Raw genomic sequence first — 12,592 nt, forward strand, 5'->3', positions numbered from 1 at the left:
GGAAAAACCTTCTACTTTAAGCAGATAAAAGACGAGAAGAACCAATATGGGAAGACATTATTTCTGTGGGTTTTTTTTTTCAGCATATAAATATGGAAAAGAAATGCTGAAATGTAAGAATTTATATTTATTTATTTATACAATACAAATAAAATGTCCAAGCTTAATGTAGTTATGGATAAAGAAACTACTTATTTCGGCTTATTACAAAATGTTTACAAAAAATGTGAGTTACTATATTTTAAGTTGATGTCAAAGCAAAACATTTTAAAAATCTTTGAAGTCTATCAAAAGCTGAAGGCAAAAATGTGACAAAACTTTGATATAAAAAGTGCTGCCCATAGTCGAACAATTAAGTCCTTAAGAAGCTTGTGTTCATCTCAAACGTAGCTCAAGCCAAGAACTCCTTAAGAAGCTATAGTTTATCTCAAACATATCTCAAGCCATGGAATAAATTCTGTTTTCGGCTTGTGGAAGTTATCAAGACTTTACTTCCTATAAAAGAATATTAGCAACAATGAGAATGAGTGTCTAAGCCATTTAATGTTAATTTATGTTCAATAAAAAGAACATAAATAATTTTAGTATATATGTATATATTTTAATATATCCATAAAAGTAGAAGCTGCCTTTTTTGGATGTCTGCTCCAACCTTTATCGAGCTTATAACTCGTCATTAAAATCTAAAAATCTTTATAAATTTAATATTTAATATTTTTGTATTATTTTGTAAACCAAAAACTGGAGACAAAGACTCAGACTGTCTGGCAAAAAATATGAAGTTCAAGCACAAAGAACAACGTCAGAAATTATGTCATAAAACCTAACCTAACCCTAACCCTTTAAAATAAAGGTTTGCTTTCCCTCAATTCAATACCAAAAAACAACTGCTCAAATTTAAGCCGAAAACCCACAAAAAATAAAAAATAGCTCACACTTAAGTCCAATATCTTGTGACATCTGTTAAAGCAGCCGCAATTCGTGGCAGGAAATTCAAAGCACAAATTTGTAAGTAGGAACAGGCACACACACTTATCGCAGGCTACATTCTAAGCTGCCCCTCCCCTCCCTCGCTATATCCTTGCCACGCCTTCACATCAAACAGCGAAGCGATTGTCTGTCTCCATTTCGCCGTATCTCTTGCACGGGAGCGAAACATTGTCATGTATCATTACCATTTCAATTCACTTGACTTCCTTCAGCACCACAGCCCCCCCAGCCAGCCAGCCAGCCAGCCAGCCAGTTCCACGTATTCCTTTCCTTTCCATCAACTTATTCCTGCCGCATGCCTCGTGTAATTTCCTGCCACTCTGACTACCGTTTTTGGTGTTGGTTTCCTCGTGTGCCGCGTGCGTCGTGTCGCGCTTTAAACAACAAAGATCTTGTGCTAATTTCAAGCGATTGCTTTGCAACATTTCAAACACCACATGCCACTAAAGTACCCCCTGCCACTGTCCCTGCCACTGCCACTGGCCCTGTGCCTACGCCTGTCCCTGCCACTGTCCCTGCCACTGTCCCTGCCACTGTCCCTGTTCCTAGCCATAGCCCTAGCCCTATCCCTAGTCCTCTCCCGTTCCCAGCCTCCTGCCACAATCAATACGAATACGCGTACAACGTTTGTGTTTTGGCGTTGTGTTTTGGCGTTGTCTGTCCCTTGCCGCGTGTTGAATTTCAATGCATACTTTCAGGCCGTACATCAAAAAAATATTTGTTTGCCATTTCACATATCAGAAGGACGTCGGCGAAAGCGTTTCGACTTCGGCTTTACGGCGTGGGTGTTTGCGTGTTGAATACCCAGCATTTAGATAGCACTTAGCGGGGTGTGTTTGTTGTCTGGAAGAACTGCAAGATTTTATGCTTCAGACTGTGCCAGCTAGCGCTAAGTACTTTCTTTCTGTACATATGGGTTCCCAAATTCGACCTTTACATTTTCATACATTGTGGAAATAATAATAATATTAAATTTTAGAATTGTATCGGAAATTCAAATAAAAAAAAAAATACATTTTTTGGCACTCAAAATTCTGTCGTTGAGTTTGTTTAGATATGGAAAAAAATCACGCTTACTTTTATAGTTTTTTAATTCTATTTTTTTAATTAATTTTTTTTGTAATATTTTTTTTTTAATATTTTATTTAATAGATTTTTTTAATAGTTTTTTATAACAGTTTTCCTTTGTTAGTTCAGATTTTATTGCTCAGCGATCCTCAAATTATCCTCAAAGTATAATCTCAAAACGAGGGCATCTTCTAGTCGCAACGTTTCGCAATTAATTGATATCTCTTTTACTTTTTATTGTTGTTGTTGTTGTTGTTTTTGTTGTTTTTGCTATATTTCCCTAGGACTCCGCTGACTGCAGGAGTCACATGCGTTGGGCATTTGACGCCGCCAAAGGGAAAGAGCAAACAGAAAAAAACAAAAAAAAAAAAAAGTAAACCGCTGACGATGACGAGTTTTGTTGTTGTTGTTGTTGTTGTTGCGCGATTTCTTGGCATCTTCTTTGGGGCGATTGCCTGTTGTTGTTGTTGTTGTTGTTGCTGTTGTTGGGCCCTGTTTTATACCACTTGCAAGTGGATTTATTTTACAATGCCCCAACGGAATTTTAATGGATCCGATACCGCTCTCCCGCTCCCGCTCTCTCGCTCACCGAACGTGTCTTGTCCTCTTGTTGGGAAGGCAAATGGCCCAAAGACTTTGGCGCCTGCTTAAAATTTCACTCATGTGGCGACGCTGGCGCATTCCCAGACCCCCTCCCCACCCCCCTATCCTATATGGCAGGGGAGTGGGGGGGGGGGGGCACTGACATGCTGTATGGCTCGGCTTTCGCTTGTTGGGGTCACCATTTTACAGTTAGGGTCGTGTTTGTTTTTGGTAATTCGCTCGCTGCGAGGCTCCGGCTACAGCTACAGCTACCGCTCCGTCTCTGGCTCCGTCCCTTCCTACTGGTCCTTCGTTTTATGTACATTTCGCTTGGGCCGTTGCGCGCATAAAATGCGAAATTTAATTAGTCGTGTAGGTAAAAATTACATTTAAAATTATTTTTCCCTCGTTGACAATAACAACAACAACAGCAGCAGCAGCAAAAGGAGCAGCAAGAAGCAGCGGCGGAAACAGCACCGAAAGCAGAGACAAAAAAAAAAAAAAAAAGAAGCAGCGGCAGAGGCCGAAAAAAAAAGGAGGAGGGACAGCAGGGGCAGCAGTGGGCCGCGGAGGAGAAACAGGAGAACCAACAACAAGCCACAAGAAGCATTTCCAAACACCCAACATGGAAGCTACACTCAGAGAAAGTACGTACACTACATTAAATAAAATTAAAACAAATAAATGAAATAAATTAAATAAATTTTAATTTAAATAAAATAATTTCACAATTTTGGTAGCTAAAGCCCGAATATTTAATTTAAATATGAATGAGTTTCCATTTGCCACTGGCCATATGCATATGTATGTATCTTTGAGTGTATGCATGTGAAGAAAGTTGCATAAAAAGGGGGTTTGGAATAATACCACAAGTGTATTTTGGTGTATTTTCAGTAGATTTCAAATAAATTCAACAGGTGTAGATTCCAACAAATGCGTACATACTACATACTCGTACATACATATATATATATTTATATATACTGTATCAGACATCCTATATGTGGTGGTACATACTCGTAAATATATTTTTATAAATTATTTTTTACATCCCCTTTTTTTTCTTAAATTTTAATCATAGTTTATATTATCAGATTTAGCAACTACCTTCAATAAATAAATAAAAAATATATATAATTAGTATGTACCATTTCGAACCTGTATCACCTGTATCCTGTTTGTGGTGGCAATCCATTCTCAGCCAAAAGGGCCAACTGGTTTAAGCAGCAGTCAAGATCACACAGAACAAGTGCCAAGTTCTGACAGACCGGTTTTTCCTTTCGCTTGCAGTTAGTTAATTTTATACCCTAACCCTATGCTAACCTTTGAAATTTATGACCAAATAACACTGTCTATAGTTTCGAGTACTTTCTTAGGAATTTTTCGCTATGATTTTCAACTCAATTTTAACCGAAAAAAAACAAGCTAAAATTCCAGGAAAAATTCCAGCAACAATTTTCTATTTATGTCAATTTTTATTTAATTTAATTTAAGAGTACACAGAGTATTTAATTTTAATTGTCTGCTGGCATTAATTTGGCTTCGATTCCAGTATATGGATATCCAGTCAAGGGCCATGCTTGGCCATTTCAGTGTTGGCTTTCACGGCGACAAGTTCTGAGCAAAATGCACATCACATTCGAGATCTTGAGCTTTTTGTTGCTGCCCATCTTGCTGGCCAGCGGCGAAATGCAGTGGGATTGTGACTACAGCCAGGCGATTCATCCCGGAGAATCCTACTATTTTAGAAACCCCAATTGGCCCAACAATTACCCAAGCGGCTCCAGTTGCCGGCTGAAAGCAACAACCGCTTGGGCCAGCAATAAGTTGGAGATCAAGTGCAACATGGACATACCAAAGGATGTAAGTGTGCGCCTCAGACAACATGCAAATTTCACTGTTTATTAGCTTTAATTTGATTCTGTTTTTAGAAAAAGGGATGCATCAATCATCGCATCGTTGTGAGCACGTACGTGGATGAAGTGGAAAGCCCCAGAAGCACGCAAGTTTATTGTGGAAAAAAAGAATTCACCAAATCAATTATCCAACCGCAAAAATATTCAAGAATTTATGCCGAATTCACTTCGAATGGTAATAAAACGGGACGCTTTTCGTGCACACTCTCGAATAAGGGACCGCAATCATGATAAAATCATAATACAAGTATAATAAAATATATACAAAAAAAATTGTATTTTTGGATGAACACATTTTAGATATTAAATAATAAAATAATAATAATAAAATACAAATATAATAAAATATATACAAAAAATTGTATTTTTGAATGAAAAAATTTTAGCCATTAAATAATAAAATCTTCTTAGTTTTGTGTGGAAATTTAACCACTTATTATTTTCATTATAATTATTATGACACATCAATTCTATCGATTTGAAATTTTCGGCGCTGGGCATACAAATTTAATATTCTAAAACATAAACAAAATGCAAATCGATCAGAGCGATAAATATATACTCTATTTATCTGCCAGAGGAATTGTCGTCTAAAAATTGTATTTTTCAGCTCGAGCTCTGCAGTTAAGTTTAGTCGAATTGGTCTATCAATTTTCAGTTACCTTTGCCTGAGACCATTCAAATTACACTTGTATAAATATTGTCCAACCCCAATGGTCCATGCAACTACTTTGTTGGAGTATTTTTATTGCATTAAAATTCATACATTATATTTATTAAGCATTTGTTTTATTTTTACCGTCGATTAATTTATATTTCTTTGATTCAAAAAATAATTATTGAAATGCACCAACAAAAAACTACGATTATTTATGGCAAATTGCGCACACAAAAAAACGCTGAAGTATTTATTTAATTTTTGCTTATTTCTCCGTTTTTTTTGTTGTGTTAATTTTGTTGGTTGTTTGGAGTAATACTGTTGTGTGTGTGTGTATGTGACCCCCGCAGGCTCTCTGGCACCACCCTCACGCCCAAACCGAACGAGCGAACCTCACTCAACCCCCACTGGCTTATCCGCACTCAAACCCATGCCCACACTCACACTCATACTCATTCGTACTCATCCACATCCACATGCCAGCCAACATTCACATTCACATGTAGTTAAGCTTCACCTAAATACATTTTTGCTAGAATAAACAAGCAACCTTGGGTGTTTACCATAAAAAGTAGGTAAACTTGAGTGCAAAAATTGCGTAGCAAATGCGGATGTGTGCCCCACACACACACACACACACACACACACACACACGCACATGCATATACACACACACATACAAAATGCACATAAAAATGTGAAAACGAACAACATTAACAAGGACCATAAGAGAGGGTTTCTTTTTTTTTGGTTGGTAAATTTGTGGCAGAGGGTTTGTGTCGGTGTGTGGGTGTGTGGGTGGTTTTTGGTGCAGGGTTTTTGCTGGGAAGCTGGAAACAAGTTCTGAGTTCTGACTGAATGGAAGCGAAATAAAAATAACAAGCAACAAGCAGCAGCAGCAACAGAAGAAAACGCCAAATGAACAGAGAAGAGAAGAACCTCTAAAATAGCGAAACCAAAAAAAAAAGAGAAGACGGATAACTGAACTATAAAACACCCATTATTCGGGTATTCCTATAAATGGAAAATTTTAATTAAAAAATAGTCTAAAATACTAATAAAAGTATCTAAAAGTAAGTGCAAGCGATGCATACATAAAAAATAAAAATAAACATTTGGAAAACTAAATTATTCGTAGAAATAAATAATATATATGTATATAATATAATATATAATCTAATATGATATAATAAATAATATACTTAAAAAACAAAACAAAAATAAATGGAAAAAAATATTTAAAAAAAAATAAAAAAATTAAGAAACTAAAGAAGTAATAGTGCCAAGTTCCAGAAATACCAACAAAATGTTACAAAAAAATACCAGATAAATTAAAAGAAATAATAGCAGAAATATTCTAGAAACTAAAAGAAAATGAAGAACGATCAAGGATCCCCCCCTGCACCTTCCTCAAAACAAGCACAGGGTATGCAAAAACTAAAGGGCTGTCGCGGGCGCAAAAAGTAAGAGGCTGCTCCTCTCAGGTTATGCCCATAGTGTGAGATAAGAGGGGCGTAGGCGGCAAGGCGCAGGCCATAGATAGGGAAAAGGGGTCGCCTCCACTCCACTCGTCTCGTCTCGCCTCGGTTCGTTTCGGTTCTGACGTCGAACACATTACAAGCAAAAGCACTTTTGACAAAAGGAGGCGCCAGCAAAAAACAAACAAACAAATGGCAAAAGAAACAAAAGACAGAAAAAACAGACAGACGGACAAACAAACAGTAATAAGGAAGGAAAGAGACAGCGACAGACAGAGACAGAGACAGAGACACTAGATAGGCTCATTCATGTGCGTGTAAAGGATTTCAAGGACTACAACATTAAGCAGAAATAAGAGCAAAATAAAAGAAAAGAAAAGGAAAAGTATGGCAAGAATTTGGTGCATGAACAATGGGAAAAAAACCAGAAAAAAAAAAGAAAGCCCAGAAGAAAACCAAAACACAAACACACAGAGAACATCAACAGCATTGAAGAGGTTGTCTTTGCGAGAGTGGGGGAGGGAGCGCGCCTCCCAACGGATATGAAGTACGAATAAATGCACTGCAAAAAAAAACTATAAATGAAATACTGATAAAATATAGGGACCATTTCCCCATTATATACAGTTCAAAAAACCATTTTCCATCTTTTACTGCTAAGCCACACTGGAAAAGGGAGCGAGATAGAGCGCTCAGCCAGGCTGGATCTCATTCTAGTTTTTAAAATTAGCCGATCGCAACTCCTAGTAGAAATTTAAAATACATTTTAAATATTTAAAGCCCATTGTTTTCAGTGTATACTCCCCACACGCCCCATGCGGATGTCATTAAGGTGTGTGCGTGTGCGTGTGGGTATGCGTGTGTGTGTGTGGTAGTCGTAGTGGCAGTGGAACTGCAAGTGCGAGAGCATGGAAATGAACTGTAAGCACAACTGCAGCCTGAAAATGGCCAAGTGGAATGGCCAAGGAGAAAGTGCCAAAGAGCATTGCAGTGGGACGAGAATTGTGGGTGGTCGGTCTGGTGCTGGGAAAGCAGAGCAAGGTTTCCCCCCAGAGAGCTTGTGCAATTCCGAGAGGACGGCAGCAATAAGGACCGGTAAAGAAACCAATTTGCCAGAGAGAAAGCAGCCAGGATAGGGTAAGGGTAAGGACAGGGGATGGGCATGGGGAAGAGATGTTAAACAACATTGCAGCTTTAATTCGACAACATCCAGAACAACAATCAGAGGGTCATTCGAGAGTAGCGTAGCAGAGGAAGGAGGGAAAAATGAAAAGTAAACCGAAACACGAATTAACACAGAGGCGATGAAGAGGTGGCAGAGAGAGAGAGAGAGAGAGACAGACAAATACACAGAACAAAAGTATGAAAGAAATATTACAAAAGGAAATGAGTTTCACGAGAGTGAAAGCAAAGGAAATGATACGGAAAAGTGCAATATGCGTTTTTCTTTTGAAAAATATTTGAAATTTATCGAAATTCTTACAAAATTGCATACGATAAGCCACAGTGGGAGAGAACTCTAGGAAGCTCCGCTAAAATTAAATTTTTCATTGATCAATCCATTGTTAAGGATAATAAGAGGTTCAAAGGTTGTGGCTTTTATATATTTCTGCAATTTGCTTCATTTATATTTAATCTCTAAAAGGTAAGAGGGTTTCCGAAGTGGAGATCGATTTTATCATCTATATCCGAGATCTGGCTAAAGCAATCAAAGAGCCCGTGAAGCGTAGAATCTAAAGAGCAGGAAAATCATAGAATATCTTCAAAGCAACCCAATGACAGGGGTTCACAGATGCACCCACCGATGTGAGCGTCTCCAGCGAGGGCGAAAAAAATGGAATCTTAATGGTGAGCACTTTTTGAGCACGAGACAGCATCAGGAGAGCCATTCTCTGCACGCGTACACTGTGTCCATACCAGTGACTGGCAAAGGTAGAGCGCGCCAGATCCGAGCACTAAATAGAAAATATAAGAAATTTTACTTTGAAAAAGGTTTTGTTCTGAGCAAAAAAAAATAAAACAATAAGCACCGCTTCCATGATGTGTGTTCCGCCCAGGCAATACAAAAAGATTTCGGTGCCCACAGCCCAGGTGTATACCAAATAAACGACGATGCCAACGCCTGAAAACTACAAGAAAAAAAAACAAAAATATAACAAAAAAAATATGCACCGATGATCCATATACATAGAATATCAAACTGCCAACCCACCAGCAGCATATCCACCACACTGGTGCCTATAATAAGACTAGAGGTTACAAAGTGTCCCAGGGTGATCTCCACCATGACACCCGACACTCGCTGCGTGAGTTCTGCTATCTCATTGTGCCGATCCACCAGCTTCTCCATTTCACGCACAATACGTGCCTCAGTCTCTTCGGTGGGGGTGTCTTCTATGCTGGCCACCTCCAGCAAATCGTTGACATCGTCGCGCAGGGAGAACAGCAGCACCGTCAGATATAAACAGAAACCAAGAAATAAACCATCGGCTCCTGTAAAGCAAGCAACAGTGATGTAGCCATGCCAATGAACGATCATGTAGGTGAGGGGGTAGAGCGGCAAACGGAGCAGAGGAGCTGGCAGTCTACAAGGAAGAAAAACTCTGAAAATTAGCTAAATTACAACAAATCTGGCAAGCCACAACAGCAAACAAAAAGAGTGTGAGCAGCGAATAGAAAATAAACTCTTAAAACTGCGCAGAAATGAGCTTAATTGCTCTCATAGAAATACACGCATGTTCATGTAAGTACTTATGCATGTGTGTATGCAGCCAAAGAGCATACTTAATGTGGCTCTTCTCTGCCCTGCACTATGGGAACTTTGACCACTTTTTGTGGCAATAATTAATAACTTCCAAACGAAACAATATTTTTTGGTTTAGTTTTTTGATATGAGTTTATAATAGAAAAATGAAGGTATTTTGAAAAAATGGGCGTGGCAACTCCTTTTTTTATAAAGAAATCTCATTTTTATTTTTTTGCTCAAAAAATAAAAAAACAAAAATTTTGGGAACATGTTGAGAACATCTTATTTTATTCAAGAGGGCGTGGCACGCCTTAAAAACAATTTAAAAAAAATGAAAATTATTATTTCTGGTATCTTTTTCACAAAAATTTTAATCAGAAGACCTGAAATATGAAAGAAACACAAATTTATTGTAAATAATAGGTTTCCTTTCACACCTTTTGTTAATCCTCATGGAGTTTGTTTTTGAGCCCCATCATCCACGAGAATTCGAATTGATCTTCAGCCAGCTCATCGAAACTAATCTGCTCCAGTGGATCTCTGCCTGAACGAATGAATTCGCTTTGTAAAAGACCGAACACCTCAGTTGGAATGAGATTATTTTTGCTTTTTTATGCTCCTTTCAAGGTTAATCGATGAGATAATAGTATCTGAAGTGTGGAACACGTCCGTGAGATTTTCTTTTCGGCCTCATTTTAAATCTAAAATTTTATAAATTTTATTTCGAAACTTGGCACTCTCTTCTGCAAAATATCCCACAGGTAGAATCTTGTTTTCTTTTATATCGCTTGAATTCACTAAGATTTTGAGCACTGTAGCAGTCATTGACAACCAGGGATATCGGTCAATATCACTACTCGACAAAATCGAACTTTTCTTGGTATTTTTTGTGATGCTCTTTTCAGAGGTAGCTCTTTTATTTTGCACATTACTTAAGTATCTTACATATGGTTGCAATGAACTTTGACATTCTGAAAAGCTGATAAATGCATCTATAAAGCAGACCTGAGCACCTTGTAGCTTCAGCTTACCGTCTGGAAAATATTAAGTTTTCCAATGCAAAATTTATCGGTTTTGCTCAGAACTTTTTTCAAAATTTTGACTTTAAAAACGCAAGAAAAGTCGAAAACAAATCGTATCCTTTGCTCTTATATTTTTTGTGTGTAGATGCATCAATTAAGCGTCGATCAAAGCATTGTTCATAAAAATCGATCGAGAAATGACTCAACTAAAATTGGTTGACCAACCCTCCAAAAATCACATTTAACCGTTTCAAATGTTGCTGCAGTCCTATGTTTTTGTCTAAAAGTTAATATTGCAAAGAAGACGCGAGGAGTCGCGGATTACCACTATGAACATTTGAACAAGATTGAATTTTCTACAAGATGCATTAAGTCCTATGCTTCCAAGAGACGTCACTTTTTTGTACGCCTCTTCAAAGACACATTTTTGTCACAAATTTAGACTTGTTAAAAAATGAGTCATTTAACATAATTATGAGCACAATTTTAACAGTTCAAACACATAAACATATATTACATACCTGTCTGAATCGAACCCATTGTAAAGAAATCAATTAAATTAATGAATTTATAACTTTTTAGCACTTTTATAAGACAAAAAACAAATTTTTCCACCAACATTCGCCTATCGATAGTAAACAGCTGACTTTAACAGCTGTTAATTTAACAGTGGCGCGCGCTGTTAACTTTTTTTTTGCATAACATTAAAGATCAATGTTATTCGGATATATCAGGTCAACAAATATATTATTTTAACTACTTTCGAAAAATGAGTTTTGGCCAGAAAAAGTGGTCAAAGTTCCCATAGTGCCCTGCAAGCGCCTGCATGCACAAAACTCGAAGGCGAAGGTACGGCACAGAGAGAACTATGAAGAGAGAGCGCGACTTCTGCCAGCGCGGCTGATCTGTCGCTGATAAATGTGCGCAGGTAGGCGGCAAAGCAAAACCTTTTCTGTATTGCTCTCTCGTTCCCTCTAGTAACAGTGATACGCATGTACGATGTCTGAGGGAATGCAAAAACTGAGACGCGCCGATCGCATGCACTGATTACCGCGTGATCCATGGGTATATTCGACTGTGTGTTAGCCTTACCCTCAACCATGACAGGGTGCATCTTTTTTACTCACATCATTTTAAACGGCGTCTCATAGATCCAATCCTTGCCATGGGCACGTCTCAGCACATTGTCCAGCAAATGCCTCACCGAGTACGAAGTGCTCGTGCATAGACCCGAGATGAGGAGCAATGCCGTCAGCCTGGTGGCCAGCGTGTAGAATCTCTTCTTGTAGCCAAGTTTCCGCTCCGAACGCTGTGCTTCGGTTAAGGTGCGAATCCTTTGAATCAACGCCTTCATTTCGTCCCGGTAATACCAAATGCTGACCATCTTCAGCAGGGAGAGAATGCTCGAGGCCACTGGACACAGGGCATCCAGGGCAGTGGCTATGTCAATGGCTATATAGTGTATGCCGTAGTATGCCTCCGCATAGCAGCCGTAGGCGAGGATGAAAAAGTTGACAAAACTCCACAGGCGAAGCCCCAAAGTGCGCTCCTGTTCCGGATAGAAACCAATCACCGATAGTGCAAATTTGGGCAGCATAAAGTAGTGCCTTTCCATGGGATATGACGAGGTGAAGAATCGACCTAACATCTCTACTGACTGCTTTCACTGCTCCGTGTACACTTTACAGCTCATAAGCCTGGTCCTGCTCGTCCAAAACGGTCTTTTATAGCCTAAAATCACCCAAAAAGGAGGGACTCTTCCTCCTTTCTCCCTTGTGCAGCATAATTGATGAGTTGGGCGTTTTCCTTGCTTCATAGTTCAATAAGTTTCCAGATTGTTAACCCACAATTAGGCCAACGACTTTCGGTGGGGTTAAGGGGTTAAGGGGTTATGCGGCCAGCGGGGGGCGTGTCAAATTGGGCGTGTGCTGGTAATTAAACTTTAGTTTTCGGTAAACGATTTTCAATGACCTTTTGCGGCACGAATTTGATGTTCGTTTTACAGGTACCAACCCAGACCATGCCACTGACACACACTCGAGACACACACAGAGGCGTAGTCGGAGGGGGGACTTCAGATGGGGGAGTCTTTGGGATATATTTTCTTGGATTTTTGATTTAAGAAAGTGTCG

At 38.7% G+C, this 12,592-nt stretch overlaps 2 protein-coding genes across 2 annotated transcripts; one reads left to right on the top strand and one right to left on the bottom strand.

Annotated features, from left to right (window-relative positions):
• The first annotated feature begins 916 nt into the window (after positions 1–916).
• LOC111080621 lies at positions 917–4,818 on the top strand. Its single transcript, XM_022376340.2, has 4 exons — positions 917–1,008; positions 3,491–3,493; positions 4,193–4,503; positions 4,572–4,818. The coding sequence occupies exons 3-4, from the start codon at positions 4,267–4,269 to the stop codon at positions 4,785–4,787; spliced, it is 453 nt and encodes a 150-aa protein (XP_022232032.2). The 5' UTR covers positions 917–1,008; positions 3,491–3,493; positions 4,193–4,266; the 3' UTR covers positions 4,788–4,818.
• Positions 4,819–8,189: 3,371 nt separating this feature from the next.
• Positions 8,190–12,108, bottom strand: LOC111081821 (odorant receptor 24a). The gene is made up of 5 exons (XM_022376326.2): positions 11,588–12,108; positions 8,905–9,277; positions 8,723–8,821; positions 8,495–8,647; positions 8,190–8,425 (listed from the first exon to the last, which is right to left on the bottom strand). Exons 1-5 carry the CDS (start codon positions 12,106–12,108, stop codon positions 8,375–8,377), a joined length of 1,197 nt encoding a protein of 398 aa, XP_022232018.2. The 3' UTR covers positions 8,190–8,374.
• Positions 12,109–12,592: the final 484 nt, after the last annotated feature.

This window comes from Drosophila obscura, unplaced genomic scaffold (assembly GCF_018151105.1).
Source record: "Drosophila obscura isolate BZ-5 IFL unplaced genomic scaffold, ASM1815110v1 contig_37, whole genome shotgun sequence".
Lineage (NCBI taxonomy): Eukaryota > Metazoa > Arthropoda > Insecta > Diptera > Drosophilidae > Drosophila > Drosophila obscura.

Excerpts from the sequence above, each read along its gene's own strand:
- LOC111081821 (XM_022376326.2), bottom strand. The coding sequence starts at position 12,108 with ATGTTAGGTCGATTCTTCACCTCGTCATATCCCATGGAAAGGCACTAC. Across the intron at positions 9,278-11,587 it reads GAGACGCCGTTTAAAATGAT|ACTGCCAGCTCCTCTGCTCC; the intron begins GTGAGTAAAAAA and ends TCTTCCTTGTAG. Across the intron at positions 8,648-8,722 it reads GAACACACATCATGGAAGCG|TGCTCGGATCTGGCGCGCTC; the intron begins GTGCTTATTGTT and ends TTTTCTATTTAG.
- LOC111080621 (XM_022376340.2), top strand. The coding sequence starts at position 4,267 with ATGCACATCACATTCGAGATCTTGAGCTTTTTGTTGCTGCCCATCTTG. Across the intron at positions 4,504-4,571 it reads ACATGGACATACCAAAGGAT|AAAAAGGGATGCATCAATCA; the intron begins GTAAGTGTGCGC and ends TTCTGTTTTTAG.